Below are 23,507 nucleotides of genomic sequence, written 5' to 3' on the forward strand. Positions count from 1 at the left end.
CAGAAATACTTGTGAACATTGCAGGACAATTTTGTGAATCAAGATACTATAGCAAATATGGTCACGGGTGGATTACCACACGGTATACCAGGCCCTGGGCCCAAGAGTTCAGGGGCCCCTAAGCCAGAGCCTTTGTGTTGATTGTCGCTATTATTAACTTTGCATTTCTTTTCTTTTTTTCTTAATTTTCATCCCACGATTTTGTAACCCATTTTTTCACCCAGTGTCAATTGTCTAAGTAATCCTGGGCACTACACTCCCTCTGCCAGCCTAGGGAGAACTTAGAGCCGAGCTCATGCCTCCTTCAATGCATGATAGCTAGCAAGCCACTTCTTATCACCTGACAGGGGGAGGTTCACTGGTTAGACGTAACGCGTGGAAGGAACACGTTATTCCAACCAGTTCCTTTCCCCTCCATCAGGCGCCCCGGCTGACCAGGGGGAGGCAGTATAGAGACCAGGATTACTGCATGTTTTTGTGAGAGTACCTACCCTAGGGGACACTGGGAGAACATACAAACTCCACACAGAGGCCCTTTCACCAACCCCACCCCAACTTTGCATTTCTTGTCAAAGGGCTTTTATGTAATTCATGTCAATTATTGTGGGCATGTGCACTGCGAATCCTGTTGAGATGCAGGTGAGTGTGGCGTTGTGTGTGTAGACTAGTATGCATGTGTGCTGTAGATCCTGTTCCAGGTGAAAATAGTTATAGTGGTGCCATCTGCAAGTCAGTGTTCCTGTCGGTGGGGTGGGGTGGGGGGGCCTTTTACATGTCTGTGTCCAGGGGCCTCATAATCCGCCTATGATTATGGTGCATGACATTTGACCATTAAAACATTTCTGGGCCAGTAGCAAATTTGAGGCCACAGAAAATTGAGGTGTCAAAAAAGAAGCACAAAACAGACATTATTGAACATATATAATAAACAGCACATTTGATTGATTGAATACTTCATTAACAGTTTGCAAATAGTACAGTGGTACATTATACAATGATGCTAAAAGGATAACACAACAAGCCCTATTGGCCTTGTTTCCATTGTGGTCCTATGTATTCAATTCATCACTTTTACTTTAGCAGTTGTATGCCTGTTTTTTGTCAGCTTTTATAGACTTTATTAATGGAAACTATTATACAAACTACTTCTATTTGTGTTTGCATACATACTGTTTATTTATTTAGGTCTATTTATTATTATTATTATTGATATTGATATTTTGTTTAAAAAATAAAATAAAAAATGAAACGGGTAAAAAGAAAGAAGAAGCGACACATAATTTGTCATGCTGGGGTCTTACTTTGAAGTCAATAACCGGAAGTTGTATGTGTCTTAGTGGTGGTTCCTGTGACAGCGTCAGAAACGGAACACAACAGCGATCAGTTCTTAGAAAGGATCGGAAAAGAAAAGTCACTGAATCCACAGCAACACTTTTTACCTCCACATCACAAACCCTGGCCTATTAATACACCATATTTACCAGGTAAGGTGTTCAAATAATGTGACTGCTATTGGAGAACATAGCTAGTGTGTTGTAGGGCCTATTGTTTTAAGGCCATATTGCCTCCATGCATCACGTATGAATGTAAATGTATGGGTTTGTCATTGTCATTTACTACAATTTAAAGGGAAATAATCCTATTTAATGTGCATTATTAATCTATGTACCGCTTTCATAGGACCATACTTTATCGTGTTTGGCCTTTTATTGCCCGAGCACTGTGAATAAAGGCCTTCACATATTGAGCTTTTAGATGTTTGATGCGCACATGAAGTGCCAAATAGTAGCTAGTGATTATTGGTGAAACTGCACACACACCCCCTTTAATTCAAAAACTTTTCATAAGAACACATGTAGTTTGTGCCTTTTCTTTTGTAGTGGTTCTAAAATGTTGTGAGACACGTGGTCGTCATTTATTTGCACGATGGCGTTTATAGGGGACATTTTGGCTGGTCGGGAATATGTTGAAATATAAACTCTTGTTTGTGTTTATGGTGATAAATGTGTTTGAGCCGTTAGAGCTGCGTTGCTTGTGTCCAGTGTTGCCAGGTTTTGCGAGGGAAATAAGCAACTAGGTCTATGAAAACAAGCCCAAAAGAAGCGAATATATAGGCCACATGAGCAACCCTATACATTGGCTATTTGAAAATGACTAGCTCAAAACTCGTCGCGATGCGACACGTTAGTGAGCTTGTAGATCTGCTATTAAAAAAAAAAAGAAACCGACATTTAAAAATATATATCTTTTTTTGAAACATCTTAACACAGATCTTGTATGGGGGTCCCTGGCACGAAACATTTTCAGATGGGGGTCCGGTTAAGGGACAAATACATTGATTAATTTGGGGGTCCTTGACATATATAATAATAATAATATTTGAGAACCACTGGTTTGAATAATGTATGTATAGATTTTTTAAACAAGTCCAAATAAGCAACTACACTTTAGAAATGAGCACAAAAAAAAACGCAACCCGCAACTTGCCAATATTTACAAGCAACTTTACAGAAAAACAAGCCCAAAGTCGCTTATAATAAACGGACATGGCAACACTGGATGAGACTGCTGCCACCATGTAATAATAATGACACACAATGAATTGTAGGCGTCACATCATCACAGCTCAATGCTGTTGTTCTGCTAGGATTAAAAAACACCCTTATCCTTTGTGGATGATTTGATTTCACATTCGTGGTATATTTGAGAGATTTCATTTCCATTTTTAGTTTGTGCATATTTTAATGCAGTGGTTCTTCTTTTTCCTTTTTCCTTTTCAGGCTGTGACCCCCCAAAATAGTCTTATTTGAATTAGGACCCCCCAAAATAATCATATTTGAACTGTGGACCGACCCCCCCACCCTGATAAGCACTTGGAATGTAGGAGTTGAGGCTTTACATTTCGTTTGACTTGGTTCCACAGATTTTTTTTTTTTAAATAGCAGATCTACAAGCTCGCATCGCCTCACAACACGATGTGAGCTTGACAATTTGGCCAATGTTTGACCAGTTTTTATAGTATAGTTTGTTGATTACTTTTGATGCAGTAATGGTCTTTTTTCTTGTCTTTTCTTGAAGGTCTTAAAAGTCCTTAAATTGCCACTTCACTGTCATTTGGGGACCCCCCCAAAAACATGTGGGGCCCCCCCCCCCCCCCCCCCGGGGGGTACTGACCCGCAGGTTGAGAACCACTGTTTTAATGCATGTAACCCCAATCTAGACTTGCCATAAACCTACATGCATTCTCTCCTTGCAGCAACCTCCCGCAAAAATTCGGACTCGTTCCGAATAATTAAAAGACGCTTTTTCGCTTCGCTTTTCCGCGCCATGTACGCTTGCATTGACTTTATAAGGTTTTTAAAAAAAGCGTATTATTCGCACGAAAAAATCGCCCCGGTGTGTAAGGACCTTAACAGTCGAGCTTTATTAATCCAGTGCCTTGTTCTTCAAGTTTTGTGAAATAGCTGTTACTCCAATGACTCCAATCGTAAACCAATGACTTTTTTCTACAGTTAATTCAACACCTATGTTTGTATATGGACTCATTTGAATGACTCTGCATTCAAATAAAATGTACAATAAGATATAATCAATTTAATTATGTTACTGAAATAGTGTGTGACCATGAATCATAATTGTTTCACAATGACTCATGTGATATGTCATTGTCACTCTGTTAACACTATAGATCATATTGTTGTTAGATGTTTGATAATATATTACAGATTTTTTTAGATTATAAAAAATGGCTGGAACGGAATAAACCATGCTGTACGGAGCAGACTTTGTCAAACCTGGATTTGGCTTAAATCCAGGATTAATTAATTCTGCTTTCGTGAAATAGACCCCTGTACAGGTAGCCAGGTTGTGTTGTGTTGTGGTCGGTGTGGTGTTCTGTTGTGTTGTGTAGTGATGCCACTCAAACACCATAAGAGGGACTTTGGTGACCATTTCAAATTGTTTCATGGATTTTAGTATATTTTTATTCTATTCATTTATTGGGTGACCTGTAGGACAAAACAACAACATTATGTAGACTCTCACAGCTGCATGTACCACTTTGTCTTTAGGACACCATGTTTTGTAACTAGGCCTTGTTATTTTATATAGAATTATTTCATACTTTTTATGCTGTATTATTTGATCTTACCTACAGTACACTGATCAAATTGATGACAATAAAGGAACAGAATGATTTCCTTTTTCAATAAAGCGAAGAAATGATTAGATGACCTAAAACAAGTATACCGTGGGGTAATTGCTCACAAACTCTGAAATGAAGATCTTATATAGCTGCTGCTGGGCAGAAACCTTGTATCTCCATATTTCAATTTAATCATCTTTTAATGTTTTTTCATAAATTAATGCTCAAGTTCGCTCAAAAGTAACAAAAATAGCCCAGCTCTTTGAAAGTTTTGATTAAAAAAATATATATATTAGTCTGTCTGTGGGTTTTATACATATTTAACCAATGAAAATAATTAACAAGAGTGTGTGTGTGTGTGTGACTAAATAATAACTACATTGGATCCATTACAACACAGCTTCTTTTTTCCATTTCCTGAAACGTGATGCTTTCGCTTATATAATATTTCCACCGGGGAGCTCCAATATAGTTTATAGTATAGTATACTTTGAACTCATAAACTCCTAACACTTTGAGATTTCCTTCTCTTTTCCAATGACACCCAGTTACATCCCAGCACATAATAATAATAATAATAATAATAATAATAATGTGTTTTTTTAATTTATAAAGCACTTTACATTCTTGCGAATCTGAGTGTTAGTACAACCACAATCCTACACTGATAGGGGTAGCCATCCATAGCTGAGTGGGTAGAGAGGCTGTCTGGGAAACGGAAGGTCCCCGGTTTGCGCACCGGCCCTTGTCTGTGTGTCCAAGTGTCCACCACTGACACTTACCTCTGCTCCCCGAATGCTGTACTAATTAGCCGGGGATAGATATACCAAAAAAAGTATTCCCCATGATCAAGGGCATCATAATTTTACGGCCTACCCAATAAAACCCTTGATGCGGCGTGGTTTAGCTTATAGGAATAGTTCGTTTGGATCCATTTTTTATTCCAACTCGTAGCGACTGGCGAGACTAAACTAGTAGTTCTACTCGATTTAGCATTTAAATGGGATTGGGGAAACTAACAGGGGGAACCAAAACAAAGTGGCGCCGAAAAACCAGAACCAGCAACCGGAACCACCGTATTATTTTAATATATTTTTTCAGTAGACGTGGTTTTCTAGACCGGATTACACGGGCCAGTTTGGAACGAATACTAGGCTTTCTTCCGGTCTGGTGACACGAGGTTACTGTACTAATAGAGCTCACTGCTCCAAGTTATTAGGATGGGTAAATGCAGAAGACAAATTTCACATAATAAGCAAATGTACAGTAACAATAATACCCCAAAATAGTGGGGATCTTATTATTATTGTTATGTTACATCCCAGTACTACCTACCACAATATTACATCCCAGTACAACCACAGTCCTACACTGTTACATCCCAGTACAAACTGGAGCAGTGGAGGGTTTAATTAATACCTTGTTCAAGAGGGCACCTAAATAGTAAGTGTTGCTCATTCACTTCCATGCACAGAATTTTCCTGCCTGTCCGGGAGATCGAACCAGGGACACGTGCTCTCCTCTAACCTTTAGGCTACCTCTGCCCCAAGGCTCTCTGCTGGGTGAATAAGGTTACTGGACCAGCAGGAAGCTGCTCATCACAAGGTCATGTTGTTTGTTTCCTGTCACAGACGCTGGTCATGTCGGGGCAGAAAAAAGGAGCAGCCTCTCGCCTGCTAAAATGTGCCTTCTGCCGAACCAACCGGGACAAGGACTGTGGACAACTGATGGTGGCAGACAGCCACAAGGTGGCAGCGCACCACAAGTGTATGGTGAGTACAAGACAGACATTAGACACCATATTCATTGACCATATTTACAATTTAATCACACCGAACTCATGTCTGAACTAGCAAGACACACACACACACACACACACACACACACACACTCTGTGTCTCTCTCTTTTGGCTTTCATTTGCTTCAATTTGGGAGTTTTCAGGCTCAGCTCTCGACAAACTCAACAAAGAGGATTTAATTCGCCCAGTAATGATGCATCAAAGTCGTTAGTAGAAATGAAGAAAAAAATAATATACAAATGGATTTTCAGATGGACTGAACTCTGTTACCTTGGAACAATAGCATGTGGCATCATCAACAGTGTCATAATCCATTGGACAACTTTATATTTCAATAAACCTTTTAGCCATCTGGTGTGTTTGTGATTGTTTTCCCTGCAGCTGTTCTCTTCTGCTCTGGTAACATCTCACTCAGAACGAGACAATATTGGAGGATTTTCAGTTGAAGATGTGAGGAAGGAGATAAAACGAGGAAATAAACTGGTGAGTGTCTGTTAGTCACATGATGACCCCTTGCACTATTTCATCAAAACACGGACATGCCTCTCAGATTCTATGTTGGAGGTCAAAGAGACAAGCCATGTTTATGTAAACAGATTAACATGGCCTCAGCTAACAGAGGTAATAAAGCAAAGTTAAATGAAAACAGGTTTTCTTCCCGAATATTTAGAAAAGTGAAATGACTTGACGCCATCAACCATCTGGCTTTATACAAATCAAACGAGTACATAAGTATATAAATTAACAAAATGAACAAGACCCAACACTCTCATGACTTTTGATGTCATGTGAAAGAGGTCTATTGATGAATAGAGATAGGGTCAGGGGTGAGCTGAATGGGGTGCTAGGGGGGGTCGGCAACCCCTTAGTTCTGACACTATGGGGCTGGGGGCTCACGCGTGCTCCACATGCACGAGCAGCTCCACATGCACGCGCGAGCACACACCGTCAGCCGCCCGCGAGCCGTCAATCATTAACACAACAACGCACCGTCAGCGGCGAGCCGTCTTTAACACCTTAAACAATGGCCTCAACCTGGCCATGGAGTGTGAAAGGGTTAATCGCTTATCAGAGGACACAAGAGCTAGTTATCCCTGTCTAGCTCTGGTCCATAGCGTTAGAAGGAGTTCTCCTTAACGTTATGGTACTTTCCATTCTTTCCCCTCGCACCGCGGTAGCGCAGCCTCTCGTCTGTAGTAAAAAAAAAAATACACTTTTGGTACTCACCAAAACAAAGACGGTTTAATGGAGTTGAAAGCCTATTCTACTAAGTGGGAACACTCTGAGCCCCCACCTCACGTCTAAAATACACTTTTTGGCCAGAAAAGAAAATATTTCACCGGAAGCAACAATCTGGTCAATAGGAAAATTCCATTGACCATATCTGTAGAGGGCACTGTGGAGTAACCAAAAACAGGTTTTAATTCCGGTGAAATATTTTCTTTTCTGGCCAAAAAGTGTATTTTAGACGTGAGGTGGGGGCTCACAGTGTTCCCATTTAGTAAAGTAGGCTTTCAACTCCATAAAACCGTCTTTGTTTTGGTGAGTAGCAAAAGGGTATTTTTTGTATTTTTTACTTGTTTTAAAAACCACTTTTTTGAAAGCAATGTAAGTCTTTAAAAAAAAGTAATTCAAGTAAAGACAAGTTGACTGATTATTTTAAGTACTTATGTGTGGGTGAATCTATGTAAAGGGATTTTATATAAAACTAAAAGGAAAATAAAATAATTAATTAATTGAAACAAAAATAAAAACAACAAATTAACAATGCAACAAAATAATAAGAAATATAAATACATTAATAATCACATGTTGAATAAAGTATTTCAACTAGCACTGAGCTGAGTGGCTATGTGCACATGCCCGTGCACGTGCGGGGCGCGCGCGCGTGCACGTGACGTCATAAAATATAGCCCCCATAGTTCAAAAATCCACAGCTCACCACTGGATAGGGTATAGGGGACACTCTAACCACTGAGCTGGTGCGTGAAGTACACATGGTCATAAAATGTGACAGGCTTGCAGACGTCTATGCGGACATGAGTTGGTGACAATATATGCCCCGCCTAAATTGTTGTTGTTCCTCTTCAGATGTGCTCGTCATGCCACCGTCCTGGTGCTACTATTGGCTGTGATGTGAAGACCTGCCGCCGGACTTATCACTACTACTGTGCTCTGAAGGACGGAGCCCAGGTCAAAGAAAACCCCTCACAGGGAACTTACCTGTAAGACCAACCACAGCTTCTGTTCTATTCCACAAATTCGTAATTAAAACAAACAAAGACAAACATTAATATTTGTTAATTCTTGCAGTGTTTATTGTCGCAAACACCGGGATGCCTCCCAGGATGGTACTGAAGGTAAATGTATTACTTTTGCAAATATTTCTTGTAGACTGAAATATTTGATTGCACAATTTATAAATTGATCGTTTAGAGACCAGAAGGGTTGGAACGGCAGTTTTCTTTTTCATTCAAAACGTAACTAAAGCCCTTGAAACACACGCAGTAAAAAAAATAAGGCTTGATGTTGATTGGTTTGTTTTCTCAGATGAAGACGAAGCTGTGGCCAATGACTGCGACTCGTCGCCACCACAGAGCCGGGGGCGCGGCAGGTTCGAGAAGGGAAGGACCAAGGTTGGATCTCGTGGTCAGTCAGAAGAAACCCGCTCCACAGAGGAGGAGAGTTCATCACATGTAAGACCTCACCTGATCCAGGAACAGTCTGAAAGATAGTGACTGGAGTACTGAGCAATATGCCTTTAAAAGTGGCACAAAATTTACAGACCAGGCATTGGATATTCAACATGGCTCAATATCATCCTGTTTTCTTTATGTACACAATTTAACAATGTACCTTCATGTTACAATTGTATACTATATATCATATTTTCAAAACCCATTCTGAGAATGAATATTCATTCATACAGATACATTACTAACCCATTGGTGTAATCGATACACATATAGTGTACATGTACTGTATTGCCCAGCAAAGAGTGAATGTGGCCTCTGATTAACTTAATCTTTTATTTGTGTGTGCGCGTGGCAGCGGGACAGGTCACCGCTGAGGGTGAGTCCTGGAGACGGCGGGCAGCGTTGTGGCTTCTGCCATGCGGGCGAGGAGGAGAATGAAACCAGAGGCATGCTCCACGCTGATAATGCAAAGAAGGTTGCTGCACATTATAAGTGCATGGTAAGATGCCATTAACCATTTAAACTAGTGTTTCTCAACGTGGGTGTGGCACTGATTTTCACTGAATGTTTGCACATGCCCAGAATAGGGACGCTAGGGTTCATGTGGTTAAGGTGTCAGTCATTAAGGTGTCATGTCAGTCATTGCCACGTTGCATTGGTCAAGGTCTTATTTACATAAAGTTGCAGACACTGATCCTCCTCTTTGATTGTCTTCCAGCTCTTCTCATCGGGGACTGTTCAGCTTACCACCACTTCACGAGCTGAATTTGGGAACTTTGAGATCAAGACTGTCATCCAGGAAATCAAGAGGGGCAAAAGAATGGTGTGAATATTTAATGGTTAACTACGTTTCACAAATTCTTAAAGTTATTGTCTTTTTGCGTTTGCTGTGTTAATATTTATTTTAATATTTTCCAGAAATGTACGCTGTGCACTCAACTGGGTGCTACGATTGGCTGTGAGATCAAGGCGTGTGTGAAGACCTACCACTATCACTGTGGTCTCCAAGACAAAGCCAAGTATATCGAGAACATGGCCCGAGGCATCTACAAGTGAGCTCAACCATCTCACATCTCAGTTTGAAATGATTGAATCGGTTAAGTGATCAACGAACCATGGATCAAGTTTCATCTTTATAATAAAATAATCTGTTTAGTGATGTTTTATGTAAAAAAACATTATGGTCTAAACACTTTTAATAGGTGTGGCCTGTCACAGTTACCTTCCTGGAACTAACAAAGTAAAGATAAAACTGAAAGGGCTTGTGAAGGGCCTTGAACGCTAGAAGGAATTCTCTGCTTTGCTGAGTGAAGCTCAGCGTTGCCTTAACTTTGACTGCACCAGACGATATCACACAACCCTAGAGTGGCTTTATTTATCTTAATTAGCTGTGATGGTGTTTGTCTGATATGTAACCACCGTTATTTTAACCTGGGTCTCCTGCATGCATGGGAAACCAAACATCTACTGTTCATCCAGAGGGGAACCCCCCCCCCCCCCCCGAACTACAGGCTGGGCTACTCTGATACATTTCTCAAATTGACCTCCTCGTTCAGTGCCTTTGGTTGATGTTTTCCAGGCTGTATTGTAAGAACCACAGTGGCAATGAAGAGAGAGATGAGGAAGATGAAGAACGAGAGAACCGTAGCAGAGAGAGAGCAGCAATCGACCACGGAGGAACACCCACACCACAGCTCAATGGCAACTAGGTAACCAGTGACCACTGTTAAAATGACGGAATTTCAGTCAGAAGGAGGAAGACCAGCGATAAAATCCAAAGCGATGTGAGACCAGGGGACCAACTAATTTACACTACCTGGTGTTAAGCTTTGTTCATACTGTAGACAGATCCAAGGTGTTTCTCAAATCTGATCTTTAGGACTGAACCAAACTGCACTGTTATATACAAGTGATCAGATTAGAATTGTGCATTCAGACGCCATCAGTCTTATCAGCATTGGTTGCTGTGGTAAGGACATCGGTGTAAGTAATGCTTAACGTATACGCCGTTGTAATGTACAATGGTGTCGCTCGCTGAAAATACCCCTTTTCTTTTTGCAGATTGTACTGACAGATGCGAGATGGAGGGGGACAAAAAGAAGAGTTCAAAGATGGCGGGGAGATATTTTTATACTGAATATACTGTAAGCCTAATCACCAAGTTATGGTCCTCAAGCGTCCCTCAGTAGCTCTGGGTTTGTTCCAGTACAGACACAAACATCATACTCCTGGAGACATCTGGAGGACATTTTCACATGCTGGTGGTGTTCTGCAGTGGGGACTGCTGCAGGGCAGTAAAAAGCCATGGATGAACTTTTGCCAAGTGTCAGTTGTGAGCTCACTCCAGTAAGTGTGATATTACCATAAAACACTGGTTCTCAACCTGTGGGCCGCGGGGGTATTGCAAGAGGGCCCCCACATATATAATTGGCAAAACTAAGATTTGAATGATAATATAACATTAATATTAAAAAGTGATATCAATAAATAAGAACTTAAAGTATACTATTAGTTCCATTGATTCAAGGTGAAATACAATTGCTTGTTTGATCATTAAAAGTAAACAAACATGCTCTGAAAATGCATGCAGCCTAGCCATCTCACCACTTGTTTCGGGTGGTCAGATGGGTGTGCCACGAACACTTTAAAGATTTTTAAGTGAGCCCTGAGGTTGAGATCCACTGCCATAAAAGATCACACGTGCTGAGATTTTTGCTCACCGCCCACGTGCCCCACCCATGTGCCCCCACCCGTTTACACAAGCCACAGTTTTAGTCGCCCGATTCTGAAATCTACTTCCTGTAGTTTAGCCTCTAAAGGACTCATTTCACTGAGGCGTGTACTTTTTACTAGTCTCTATATGAAGTTGTGAGGGTGGATTATTACAGTAATCCTGTCTTAAGAAATCTCTGTACGTTAGCCTTTCTTTCTTGATATGTTATATTTTGTTAATGTAACATTTGACATGAATGATTTTGAATAACTGGATTTGAGGCAGTTATGATTTGTTTTTAATATTTCTTTTGCCAGCATGCACTTGGATTTGTCCCACAGTTGAAAGTGGTATATTTCATAGCATCAATACAAAGCTCTTTTGAAGAAGTTGATGGACTTTCTTTGTTGTAAGGTTTCCTTGTATCGCTACAATTGTAACCATGAATAATTGGGAATAGAAAATATTTTATTTTACTCATGCGGTGGGTGAATTATTTGAAGTTTCCTTTGTTCAGAACAAGTTGAGAGGTATTAGTCATACAGTTGGTGTCTGGATCTGTTAAAACAGTGAATCTCAACCTATTTGAAGGATCCCCAGTTTGATAAGCATTAGGCCACGGACCTCCATTTCATAGCATTATTTTATCTCTGACCTATAAGGGACCCCCTGGTGGTCCCCAGAGCTGACGTTGAGAAACAGTTTGTTAAAGGATGTTATCCAAACGATGAGGAATTTCACACCTGGATGATTTCCATCAAGAGCCCTGAACTACTCCATATTCTGCAGCTGTACTGGTTTTATGTAATATTTGATACAAATGCACTATATTGTACAACTGGATAATTTTATTTTGGATCATTTGGGACTTGATACAAATTCACTATATTTAATTTAAAAAATAAAAAGGCCATTGTTTTAAGTAGAAGCACCAATATACAGTAGCCTATGCTGCAAATTCTAATGCACTTGCTTGGTCTATGATCCCTTTAGATTTGGATGCAATGTAGAAGGAAGATTTTAGGTTACCAACATTCGAGTTATTGATAATAACTCAAGGCTATAGAACTGCTTTACAATGTCTATGTATGTTCGCTTTTAAAACAATAATTTGCACCATTGACTAATCCTCCGGAGTAAAAAGTGTGTGCTGATAAATGAGAAGCGCATTGTTAATCATCATGATCTGATAATGTTTTAAAAGATGTATGTTATCATGGTGTTATTCAATAACAGTGAAATGGAGGATGAAATGATCATGTTTGGAGGTTAACTTTGCCCATAAAAGGAAAAGGGGCTTTTCGGACAGTCGTCGTACTTCAGATTTGATTTGTCCACCAACTGGCTACGTCACACAGACTACATCCCATGGCGTGGAGGGATGGGATGCAGTGGACAATATTACTATCTCATTTATACAGTCCATGATTACAATCCGTATAGTGCGGATACGGAAACGAGCTGTGTTAGTGGCTGATGTGTTCGCTGAAAGTACCGGATACAGTGGGCGGACTAGACCGGATATGAGCACCTAACGGTAAATAGAGCCAATAGAGCTGGTAAATAGAACGACTGTACATGGGACAGCGAATGACATCTGAAAGAGTTGTTTACAAAAGAAAGTACCGAAAAAATATTTAAAATAAAATGTAATTATATAAGAAGAAATGGCAATAAGGAAAAGGACTGTCTGTTCGATTTTAGCGAACGAACCCAACCACATAAAGTGCGACCATTCCTCCGCGCTATGGGATCTAGAGCCTAGACAGCGATGTTGCGGAAGAACCTCCAGTCTATGGGACGAAAGACCGCGCCGTGGCAACAACGCAGAGTCAGTGTGGTTGTCAGTCACAGACAGCTGTGTGTTTATTAATGTTGTAGCAGCAACAAGAAGGTGAAGCGCTTTGTTTCAACACTGCAGAACGTTACTCGGTACCAGGGAGGAACATTGAGAGATACAGCGGCGACATGGCGACATCAAGCCCAGGATGTGTGGTGGTAAGTTAAGTTCTACCAGTCAGATAGAGCAGAACCTCCATACTGTAGGTCAGATAACACGCTGTCCTCATCGGGCGCCATTGGATCTACTAGCCCTGATACATGACAGTCAGGTTGATGAACTTCAACCTGGTGTTTGCCCTTTCTCCATTTACGGACATTTATGTACATCTACATAAACGTTCAGAATATAAAGTGCTTACCTCATGGCCACGGATGTTACAATTATGTACGGGCCCTCAGAAGTACCCGTATCTTCCGTATTGTTAAATGAAAAGCATTTTAATCCGATCGGTGGCCATTTTCTCCGTATTTCCTCCACATGCTTTCAACTACGCGACCCTATCGGAAGTGTACTGCACTCCACATACATTATAACTATAAGAACTATGAGAAGATGGCCACCAATCGGATTAAAATGCTTTTTATTGAACAATACGGAAGATACGGGTACTTCTGACAGGGCCCGTACATACTTGGAACATCCGTGGCCATGGGGTAAGCAGTTTATATTTGAAATCTGAACGTTTATGTAGATGTACGGGCCGTAAATGGAAAAAGTGGAAACACCAGGTTGAAGTTCGCCTATGACGGTCATGATAGATGACCGTCTTGGATCCATGGCTAGGGTTACTGCAGATGGTTTATCTTTGATAATTTGATTCTCTAATAACCCTGGAGCTGGAGTTATATGTGGTTCTAGTGCGGCCTGGGGAGGTGTGTATGTATATGTGAGTCACACGCGTGTGTACTGTACACGACGCATGGTGGCACATGTGACGCTGCGTTCATTCATGAGCACTGTGCTGTGCGGCAGGATGGGTGGCCTAACGTAGCGTACTAGCGCTGCATTTATCAAAGTAACGTTCTCCTGCAGCCAATGTACTAATGTGTGCGATTTAGTGCATTATTTGACTTTGAAATCTAGGTACAGTAGAAACCAACACTGGAGACATTGAACATTGTGGAGGTGGTGGGCGTAGGTGCTAATTTCCATAGACCTCAACTGTCCCGTGTGTGTGTGTGTGTGTCACAGTGGAACTGCCATTTCATATTTGCTCTGGAAGTGGTTAAAGGGGGTTACATCACATGCAGCCATGCTAGAAGAAATGCCTCCCATATTTCAAATGACTAACCTCAAATAACTGTAATTTCCAGTAAATGTTTACTGTTATGACTGTGTTAACTTCCTGTGTAATCTTTGGGTAAGAGAGCAATCTGCCCCCTTTTTCATTTTGTCAACCTCAGCTACTGCTTAGTTTGTTAAAGTCTAATTAGATGAACTAACACCATAGACTGACAACTAATGTAATGTAATGGTAATGGCTTAGTTTTATTATTTTGCTGCTGTTTCTCTGTGTATTTCATGATTCTGACTGAATAGCGTGTAGATATGTACTGTATTGTTATACTGTATATATTACTTTCTAGCTTGCTCATGTTGGCTTTTATAATGGGAGAGGTTAATAAGACACACAGCCAAGCTGTAAAGCATAACTGCCTGTCACACATTCTATTGGGAATGCCATTCAAAATGCTACCTACACTATTTGCTCCTGTCAATGAACTTTCAGACAAAGACCGTGAACCTTGCTGAGTGCACATGCTTTTACTGAAAGGGGGCAACAGGGCTCTCCTCCTAGAAAGAGAGAGAGAGAATGCAGGTAAACCCACTGTACATGCCAGGTCAGAAATGTCATGGCCGGCCATAAAGGCCATGACCGCGCTGTACCCCCGCAGTTTGGCCTTATGCCCTTCAAAAAATGACATGCCCTGTTGCCACAGTGGCCTTGATGCCCAGCCCTCACTCTGAAGGGTTTTTGACATCCTGCTTATTACATGGCTGACAAAAATAAAAATGACAAAATATACCAAAACTGATTGTATTGACTTAAAAAAGGATTTCATTGCTCCTGCTGAAAAGATTGTCAGTTGGATTCAATGGTTGGAACTGCATGCTTAGCAACGATTAAGATTAGCCTACTTAGCATTATAATTCACATTAAACTGAAGCAGGGTAGACGCAAAGCTGTATATTATCCCGCTATGGCTACTTTCAATTACCTTATTAAGCAAGCTTATTAGATTACAAGTTTCCACTTAATCCATTGCAACGTAAACAGAGGCAGAGCAGCAGTCTGCTATCAGAAAATTACAGACTGACGGAATGTAATGATTGACAAAGCAGAATCCAGCATTCAGCCAAGATGTTGTGTAGTAAGGAGACTCATCTTGATTTGCCAATGCATCAAGGCAGTGACGCAGCATAGAAGATCATCTCCTTATCAAGTCACAGGGTTGTGCTCCTGTAGGTGATCAATCACCAAAAAAGAGGCCAGACATTCATCCATAGGTTCAACGAACCCTAAAACATACTGACTTCCCACCTTCAGAGTTCAGACCAGTCCAGGGACTGTGATTAGTCCAGGCCTGAGCATGTATGAACTTTTGACTCAGGAGTTAGTTCAAATATTGGTGGTAATTTGCAAATGCCAATATATACATTTGTGAAATTGACTGCTGCTGTATTATTTCAGTCATAGTTATATTATACATCATCCTTAAAACCAAGTTAAATTCACTATTTCTTAAAATATGTGTTCTATCTTGGCCTTGCTGCCCTGGCATTTAGGCATTGGTATGTACACAAACCTCAAGGTAGTTAGTGTTCTTTTTCCACAGTGCCATATTAGTGCTGGTTACAAAACAAAAGGTATTTAGCCTAAACTCAGACAGTTTAGTTCAACATTCTGTGTTTTTTATTTTTTATTTCTTTCTTGTTATCATCCGGCACCAATGAGACAAAATAAACAACATAGAAGTCAGTACATGAATGGGCGTACAGTAGTGTCCTTCAAATCATGTTCTCCTGAGTACAGATGCTCCCTATCAACCGTTTTTTCTTCTGGAATTGAAAACGCCAAGCCATAACAGATGGGGGTGCTTTATTTTGGGGCTGGCATGAGAAGGAATATGCTTCAGCATAATCCAGTCGTCATCACGCGGCTGGGAAGCGTTTTCATTGAACATGGTGTCCTGATGTGAATGGCATGAGCCAACGTTCCAGCTCGGTACCTCCAGCCCTGTAACTAGCAGCCCAGCCGTCACATGATTCCAATGGAGTTTCACGGGTTCAAGTGCTGGGTTGTTTATCCTTGAGCAGGAAATTTGATTTGACGAGATATAGGCTAGCAAACGCTGCTGAATCCCTTTTTTTTATAGGATTAGGCAAAGTTTTCGATTCTTTGGCGAGTCATTGCCAGTTGAGCAGATGATCTGGGAGGGTTCTGTTGTTGTGACTGAATGAATGAATATCTGAATGAATATCTATCTGATTGGAGTTCAGTGATTCTTCCTTCTAAGAAACTTCCTGGTGTCTGTAAAGATAAGGATTACCTTATGCCTAGTTCGAGTTAACCATTTACCTGTTTTATTCTTTGTTGTATGATGGTGTCGCGCAGACAACATGATAAGACAATTGCAGATATACCACCAGACAATAGCAGATCTACAAGCTCACAATGTGTCGCATCACAACACATTGTGAGCTTGTAGAGCTGCTATATTTCCAAAACATATTGAACATAATGGGGGGGGGGGACAAATCACCTGATATTCCCAAAATGGGATACCAGGTTGAAAATGTTTTAAAGAGAACATTTTTAACTCCGATCTGTGGGGGGGGGGGGGGGGGGGCGGCCAAATAAATATAATTTTGGGGGTCCTTGACATGGAAAAGTTGGAGCACCACTGATATAGCAACATACTGTTAGGATTTAGAAAACATGTTTGGATTTGGCCCGCGGACATGTTTGGATTTGGCCCGCGGACCCCCATCTCAAAATGTTTTGTTCCAGGGAACTCCCAGAAGCAAAGATTTGAGTTACAAATTTTCGCTTTAAAAATATATATATTCAAAGATTTGCAAAAAAAAATCTAGATTTGCAAAAAAAATAGCAGATCTACAAGCTCATAGCGCGGCACTTGGTGTGAGCTTGTATATCTGCTATTTCTTTTTATAGCCAAAGAAATCTTACAATGACGCAGATGTGTTCCCGGTCTTAATGGATTCAAATGTTTATTTTTGTTCAGGGGAGGGAAGGTATAAGCATTCAGCCGTTATCTACTGTAATAGTCGGAGGTGTGGTGGGAACTGGGAAGCAAACCCACCTTTAATCTCTTCCCCCTGTCTGCAGTGTTACATCAAGACATTGCCCCATCCCCGGTTAGATAATACCTCTGAGAACATTTTAACCCCTTGCTGTCAGGGTTTTTCCTGAACTTGTGTGATGTGGCCTGTCACAATTATTATATAATCGTCTAATCGCAAGATTTTTTTCATAATCGTTTCCATGTTGAAAAATAGCAGATATACAAGCTTACAACGACACGTTGTGTAAGCTTGTAGATCAGCTATTTTTACATAAAATTATTTAATATATCCGCCCTGTGCAATTTTTTTATTACGAAGCCTAAAAGGCAAATGGAAATGTAATTTTTATTCATAATCTTCCAATAATGTTCAATGCCTAACACACAATTAAGTCGTTAATCGCAATTATTTGAGTGACAATTAATGGTCAATTTAAATTTGTAATCGTGACCGCCCTATGTGTGTTTCAGATCAGCGATGATGAGCAAGGCTACGACCTGGATCTGTTCTGTATACCAAAGCACTACGCCGATGACCTCGACAGGGTTTATATACCTCACGGACTCATCTTGGACAGGTGGGTTCTTGTTCACCTCGGAGGGGAGGGCTACTATGTTGAGGTACCTGTAGATGCTGGGACATATTTTACATGCTGAACAGGACGAAACGGCCACTTTATTTTCTAATGCCCAGATTTTAAAACTGTAATTGTATTCTTGCTCTGTAAAGCACTTTGAGCTGCATTTCATGTCATGAAAGGTGCTATACAAATAAAGTTTATTATTATTATTATTATTATTATTAAAATGCCCCCTCGTTAACAACTTACAACCTGGCATCCCTATTTTGGGCATTCCGAAATTCAAAACAATTGCGGAAATAGCCGATCTTCAAGCTCACAGCTTTGTGTTGTAAGCTTGTAGATCGGCTATATCCACACATACCGCTGTATGACAAAGTATGTACAGTAGGGCTTACGCGGTTAAGGCAAACAATGGTAAAAAATCTGAATATTTCCAATCTGAGTGTTTCTGAGGAAAATGTAAATGATCGTTCAGTTATTAGTCAGTCGTTATTTTTATGTCCCAACTTTCTTTTAGCTGAAGAAGACTATCCTGTCGAAACATTGGTTTCTTGTACTTCTTCTTAACACCTCCTGAACTCTGGTGTGCGCTCCCTCTCCTGTGTTTGAGAATTTGAGAATAAAAATCTAAAAGCCCTGCCTTTTCTTGAGAAAACATTGTTAAAGTTTCTTTCTTTCTTTCTTTCTTTCTTTCTTTCTTTCTTTCTTTCTTTAGGACAGAGAGGCTGGCAAGAGAGATCATGAAGGACATGGGAGGTCACCACATCGTGGCTCTCTGTGTGCTGAAGGGGGGTTACAAGTTCTTTGCAGATCTGTTGGATTACATCAAGGCCCTGAACAGGAATAGTGACCGTTCGATACCAATGACAGTCGACTTCATCCGTCTTAAGAGCTACTGTGTAAGTTATCGTAGTGTTTTCAGTCTATCACCTTTTAACCTAAGGGCCCTATTTTCTACTTTGTCGTACGATGACGTGTGGCGGAAATAGCGATCTACGAGCTTGTTACTGCTGTTTTCGCCACGCCAACATTTCTGAAAAGTTTCACGTATCACAAAATCTTTGAGACATCCCAAGACTTACAGCTTCAACATTCCTGTAATGTGAGCTGGTCAGCAACGGGATGTTCTGCGCACCATAGGATCATTTCCAACTGGAGTCTGTGGGCTGTGCAGTGATGAATCTCTTTGCGTGGATTGCCAACAAACAATGGGCCTCATTCACTAAGCTATTTGTAAATACTGTGCAAATAAAGTGACTAAAGGGTTGCGTATCGTTCTCCAAGTACAATCTGACGTCCAATTCACGAAAGGGAAGTGTACAGCCTTGATAAGTGCGGATCACAGGTGTATCTCATTTTTGTCTGAAAGTGTAGATCATCCACGCCACATTTAACACAATAAAAGGCAACCGGAAACATCTCATGTCAGACGAAAAATGTCATCACGCTTCAAAATTGACAGATCTACAAGCTTAAAACGCGGCGGTATGCACCCACTTGACAACTTGTAGATCAGCGCAAGCGAGTCCCTCACGCGATGGACCCGCGTGAACAACCCCGATGGAACGTTAATTAAGTAAATGGCCTACTCTCACCTGTAATAGAATAATAAGTTGGTTTGCAAAGTATAACCTCACGACCAAAGGCTAATAAAACTTGGATATTATGTAAGATGCCTCTTAATTGTCTATTGGGGATATTTTCTATCTTTGGCTTTGATTTATTTGATGTTCACTCATGTGAACTAATGGTGTTTGCTCTTCATTGTAATTTTGCAGAATGATCAGTCTACAGGCGAAATCAAAGTGATCGGAGGTGATGACCTGTCTACACTGACGGGAAAGGTGAGTAGAGAGCAGTCTGCACGTCTTCACTGGTAAATGGACTCAATGGAGCATTTATATAACGGCTTAATCCAAAGCACTTTACAATGTGCATTACATGCACACACTGACGGTGGAGGAAATCATGCAAGAAGAAACTTCACCAAACTGCCATTCTGCCTCCTCAGTCACCCATTGGTCATTTCACACGAACAAAAAAAGTTCTATAATGCCACCAAAAGCTTCCATGTGGAAATATTTGGTTGTGTAAAATGTAACAAATATTCCATGAACAAGGTTTTACATCTTCCATGTAGTTTTTAACGAGTATAATGATCAGTTATTAATCTGTTTCACTTTGATTACTTTTACCATAATTAAAACTGAATTGTTTTCTTTTCATACAGAATGTCCTGATTGTGGAGGTAAGTTTTGACTTTAAATTCTTTAAATTAAAGATTTTACCGTGTCACTGTCATTCATTTACGTTTTTCGTTTTAGGACATTATTGACACAGGCAAGACGATGAAGACCTTATTAGAACTTCTCAAACAGTACAAACCCAAAATGGTTAAAGTAGCAAGGTAATGTAATTACAAGTGTGTGTGTGTGTGTGTGTGTGTGTGTGTGTGTGCGCAGTTTCTTGCATAACTAAAACTTGTTTTAGTTTCTCCCTGAGGTGCTGTCTCAATCTGTCATGTTTCTCAACATAGTAATTGTAGCAGTTATGCAGTCATGTGATATTTGCAGCAGTTATGTGGTCATGTGATATTTGGGGCAGTTATGCGGTCATGTGATCAGAATGTGTTCTGCCCTCAGTTTGTTGGTGAAGAGAACACCCAGGAGCGTTGGATACAGGCCAGACTGTAAGTACACAACATGGATGGAGTCATAATTACAACTTCACCACAGATGCAACTTTATTACATTGTTTTTGAGTACTTGCAGATACCAAGTATTTACATTATATTGGTTATTTTGGTTGTCATTTGCTTTTAATATGCAACAATTGCAACATTTTCTTTTTTTTACATACCTTATAATCCCAAAAGGAAAATTCTGTTTCAGCGTCACCTAGCTGATGACTGCTTAGATGGTTAATGGGGGGGGGGGGGGTATAGGCTACTGAGCATGACATAAAACCTATCTTAAAATGACCCTCATCAATGATAACTTATGTCCTATCAGTGTCTGTCTGCAGTAGTCTCGCGTAGCCAGACAACTACTCCACAATCTCCGAATGCTATATAGAGTCTGGAACTACACCTCCCGAAATCCGTGGCAGGAATCTGACTTTTCAATTTTATTTTAGAATTTCCATTTTTGCTAAGCAGCAAGCTATATATGCTTCGATGATTTTGATTTATATTAGGATACATTTGCGCGACTGTAAAGACGAAGCAGAAGTGGGGGGGGGGGCTTCCGCTTTCCCCCATACTCATCAACAGAGCTTCCGTGCTCCAGACTGTATGACGGAAGCATTTGAAAATTGTGGGAGGCAACAGTCTGGCCACCCGAGACTAGTCTGCAGAGACCCTGCTCACAGTTGTTTGACCAAGTAGCCAATCAGAATGCATCCATCCCTCCAGGGTATGGGAGCACTGTCTCTTGTAAACACAGCTCTTGCAAGTTGTTTTACAGAAAACTTTTTAAAATATTCCTAAATCACCTACTTTTGGCAAGAAAAAGTATTTTGGATGTATAGACCTCACACACCAGTGTTGTGTTGCTCTTGCTTACAGTTTTACAGAGTTATTATTCATTCAGCAGTTCATGTTTTGATTATAATTATAATTATTATTTATTTGTATTAATATTGCTATTTTATTTATTTTTTCAGTTGTAGGATTTGAAGTGCCTGACAAGTTTGTGGTGGGATACGCGCTAGACTACAACGAGTACTTTAGAGATCTAAACGTAAGTATTTATAGTTGCAATTTACTCATATAATCATAAGACTTAAATATATGTAAATATAGACCAGAAATCACTAACCTTCAGTCAGGATGTTGTGTACAGTGTGTGTGTACAGTGTATGTACATTTAATGTCAATGATCTGCCTTTCAGCATATCTGCGTCATTAGTGAGACAGGAAAGGAGAAGTACAAGGCATGAAGATCTCCTCACAACTTTGATTAATGTTTTTTTTTCTTTTTTCCTTTGATGTCACGGTTTTATTTTATATCTGATTTTATATTTGTGTCATGAAAAATATTAAGCCGGGTGCAGCTCATGTCACATGTGGGATTTGTGCTCAGGGTCTCTGAGAGTGCACTGCTGTAGTCGTGATAATCATTATATTTGCTTTGCTCACCTACAATCTACAGTCAATATTACATCATGTTCTTAAGCTTTAGAGGAGATGGATTCAATGCCTTGGTAAAAAACATGTCTGTGAAACAGCCCAGTTTCATCTCAAATACAGTGCTAAACAAAACACGTAAAACGACACCTGAATTTCGCCTCGGGATCAATAAAAGTCTATCCATCTAGTATCTACCTAAAATGTATCCCTTCACCTTATTGTCAACAGCCTGTTTTTGTTCTTAACAGGAGAGTAATTTATTCCGAGCAATGCTGCTAGCATGAAGAACAATATCATTAATCATTATCATGTTTCATACATAATTTCAACAGCGTCCTATTTCATAATATATTGTGATTTTTATCCAAACTTTTCATTCAATTCAGTCTTTGACAGATGTTGGCATCCATGAAGTACATTTAATTGTACTGTATGTAATAAAAAAAACACATTTAAGCTTTAAGCTATGGTGAGGAAAATGTACTTTTTGCACTTAGTGTATGTACTCATTTACTTTTGGTATAATTTGCTGCTATCTATTATTTCTTATAGAATTGGGCATCATTTTGACAATGTATCTGGGCTTTATACGGGCTTTATGTTTTATTATACTGTAATGATAAAACAATCGCAACTGCATTTTACAGTTTCAGCTATGAAATATTCACACGTTGCCAGCGGATTTTCCTACTGTACGAATGACTGTATACAATGTAATGGCAAGTAATGAGTTGTCATTCTGTTCTCTATGATGTGGAGGGGGGAGTAGTGGTGATTTGGAGTGGGGCCTTGAACAAGTTTAGATTTCTGTAGTCCTGTGGTTTTGTACCTGGTCTTGCGTATACCTGGAATGCATAGATTTTTAGGAATCTTTACTGTATTAACCCATTCAATCCGGAAACGCATGTGTCATTTTAGATTTAAGCTATAACCACTATTTTATACTTTGGCTATTCAAAAATAGATCTGCAACAAAAACAAAACGTGAAAATGTGTGCAAACCTTTTAATATATATTTTTTCAAGTGAATATTTGTAACTCAAATATTTGCTTCTTGGGGTCCCTGGAACTAAATATTTCGAGATGGGGGGTCTGTGGCCAATACATATCATTTTGGGGGTCCTTGACATGAAGAAGTTTGAGCAACATATGTTTTTCAGAAACCTGTTAGGATTTAGAAGACATTTGTTGATGCATTCCCGCATTGAATGGGTTAAAAAGCAGTCCACCCTCTATTTGCATTCCTATGACTCAAAACATTTACTTTTCACGGTGACAATCTGGCCCTAGAG

The 23,507-nt window shown here is 40.1% G+C and overlaps 2 protein-coding genes across 2 annotated transcripts; both read left to right on the forward strand.

Moving 5' to 3' along the window:
- Positions 1–1,358: 1,358 nt before the first annotated feature.
- Positions 1,359–11,828, forward strand: phf6 (PHD finger protein 6). The gene is made up of 11 exons (XM_080415403.1): positions 1,359–1,484; positions 5,776–5,916; positions 6,325–6,426; positions 8,035–8,168; positions 8,257–8,303; positions 8,494–8,639; positions 8,995–9,138; positions 9,358–9,462; positions 9,558–9,691; positions 10,219–10,348; positions 10,701–11,828. Exons 2-10 carry the CDS (start codon positions 5,785–5,787, stop codon positions 10,346–10,348), a joined length of 1,074 nt encoding a protein of 357 aa, XP_080271529.1. The 5' UTR covers positions 1,359–1,484; positions 5,776–5,784; the 3' UTR covers positions 10,701–11,828.
- Positions 11,829–13,184: 1,356 nt separating this feature from the next.
- hprt1 (hypoxanthine phosphoribosyltransferase 1) lies at positions 13,185–22,678 on the forward strand. Its single transcript, XM_080415764.1, has 9 exons — positions 13,185–13,350; positions 17,974–18,080; positions 18,802–18,985; positions 19,865–19,930; positions 20,317–20,334; positions 20,411–20,493; positions 20,729–20,775; positions 21,750–21,826; positions 21,978–22,678. The coding sequence occupies exons 1-9, from the start codon at positions 13,321–13,323 to the stop codon at positions 22,023–22,025; spliced, it is 660 nt and encodes a 219-aa protein (XP_080271890.1). The 5' UTR covers positions 13,185–13,320; the 3' UTR covers positions 22,026–22,678.
- The last annotated feature ends 829 nt before the right edge of the window (positions 22,679–23,507 follow it).

Source organism: Gymnoscopelus braueri, assembly GCF_963280865.1.
Source record: "Gymnoscopelus braueri genome assembly, chromosome: 20".
Classification (NCBI taxonomy): Eukaryota; Metazoa; Chordata; class Actinopteri; order Myctophiformes; family Myctophidae; genus Gymnoscopelus; species Gymnoscopelus braueri.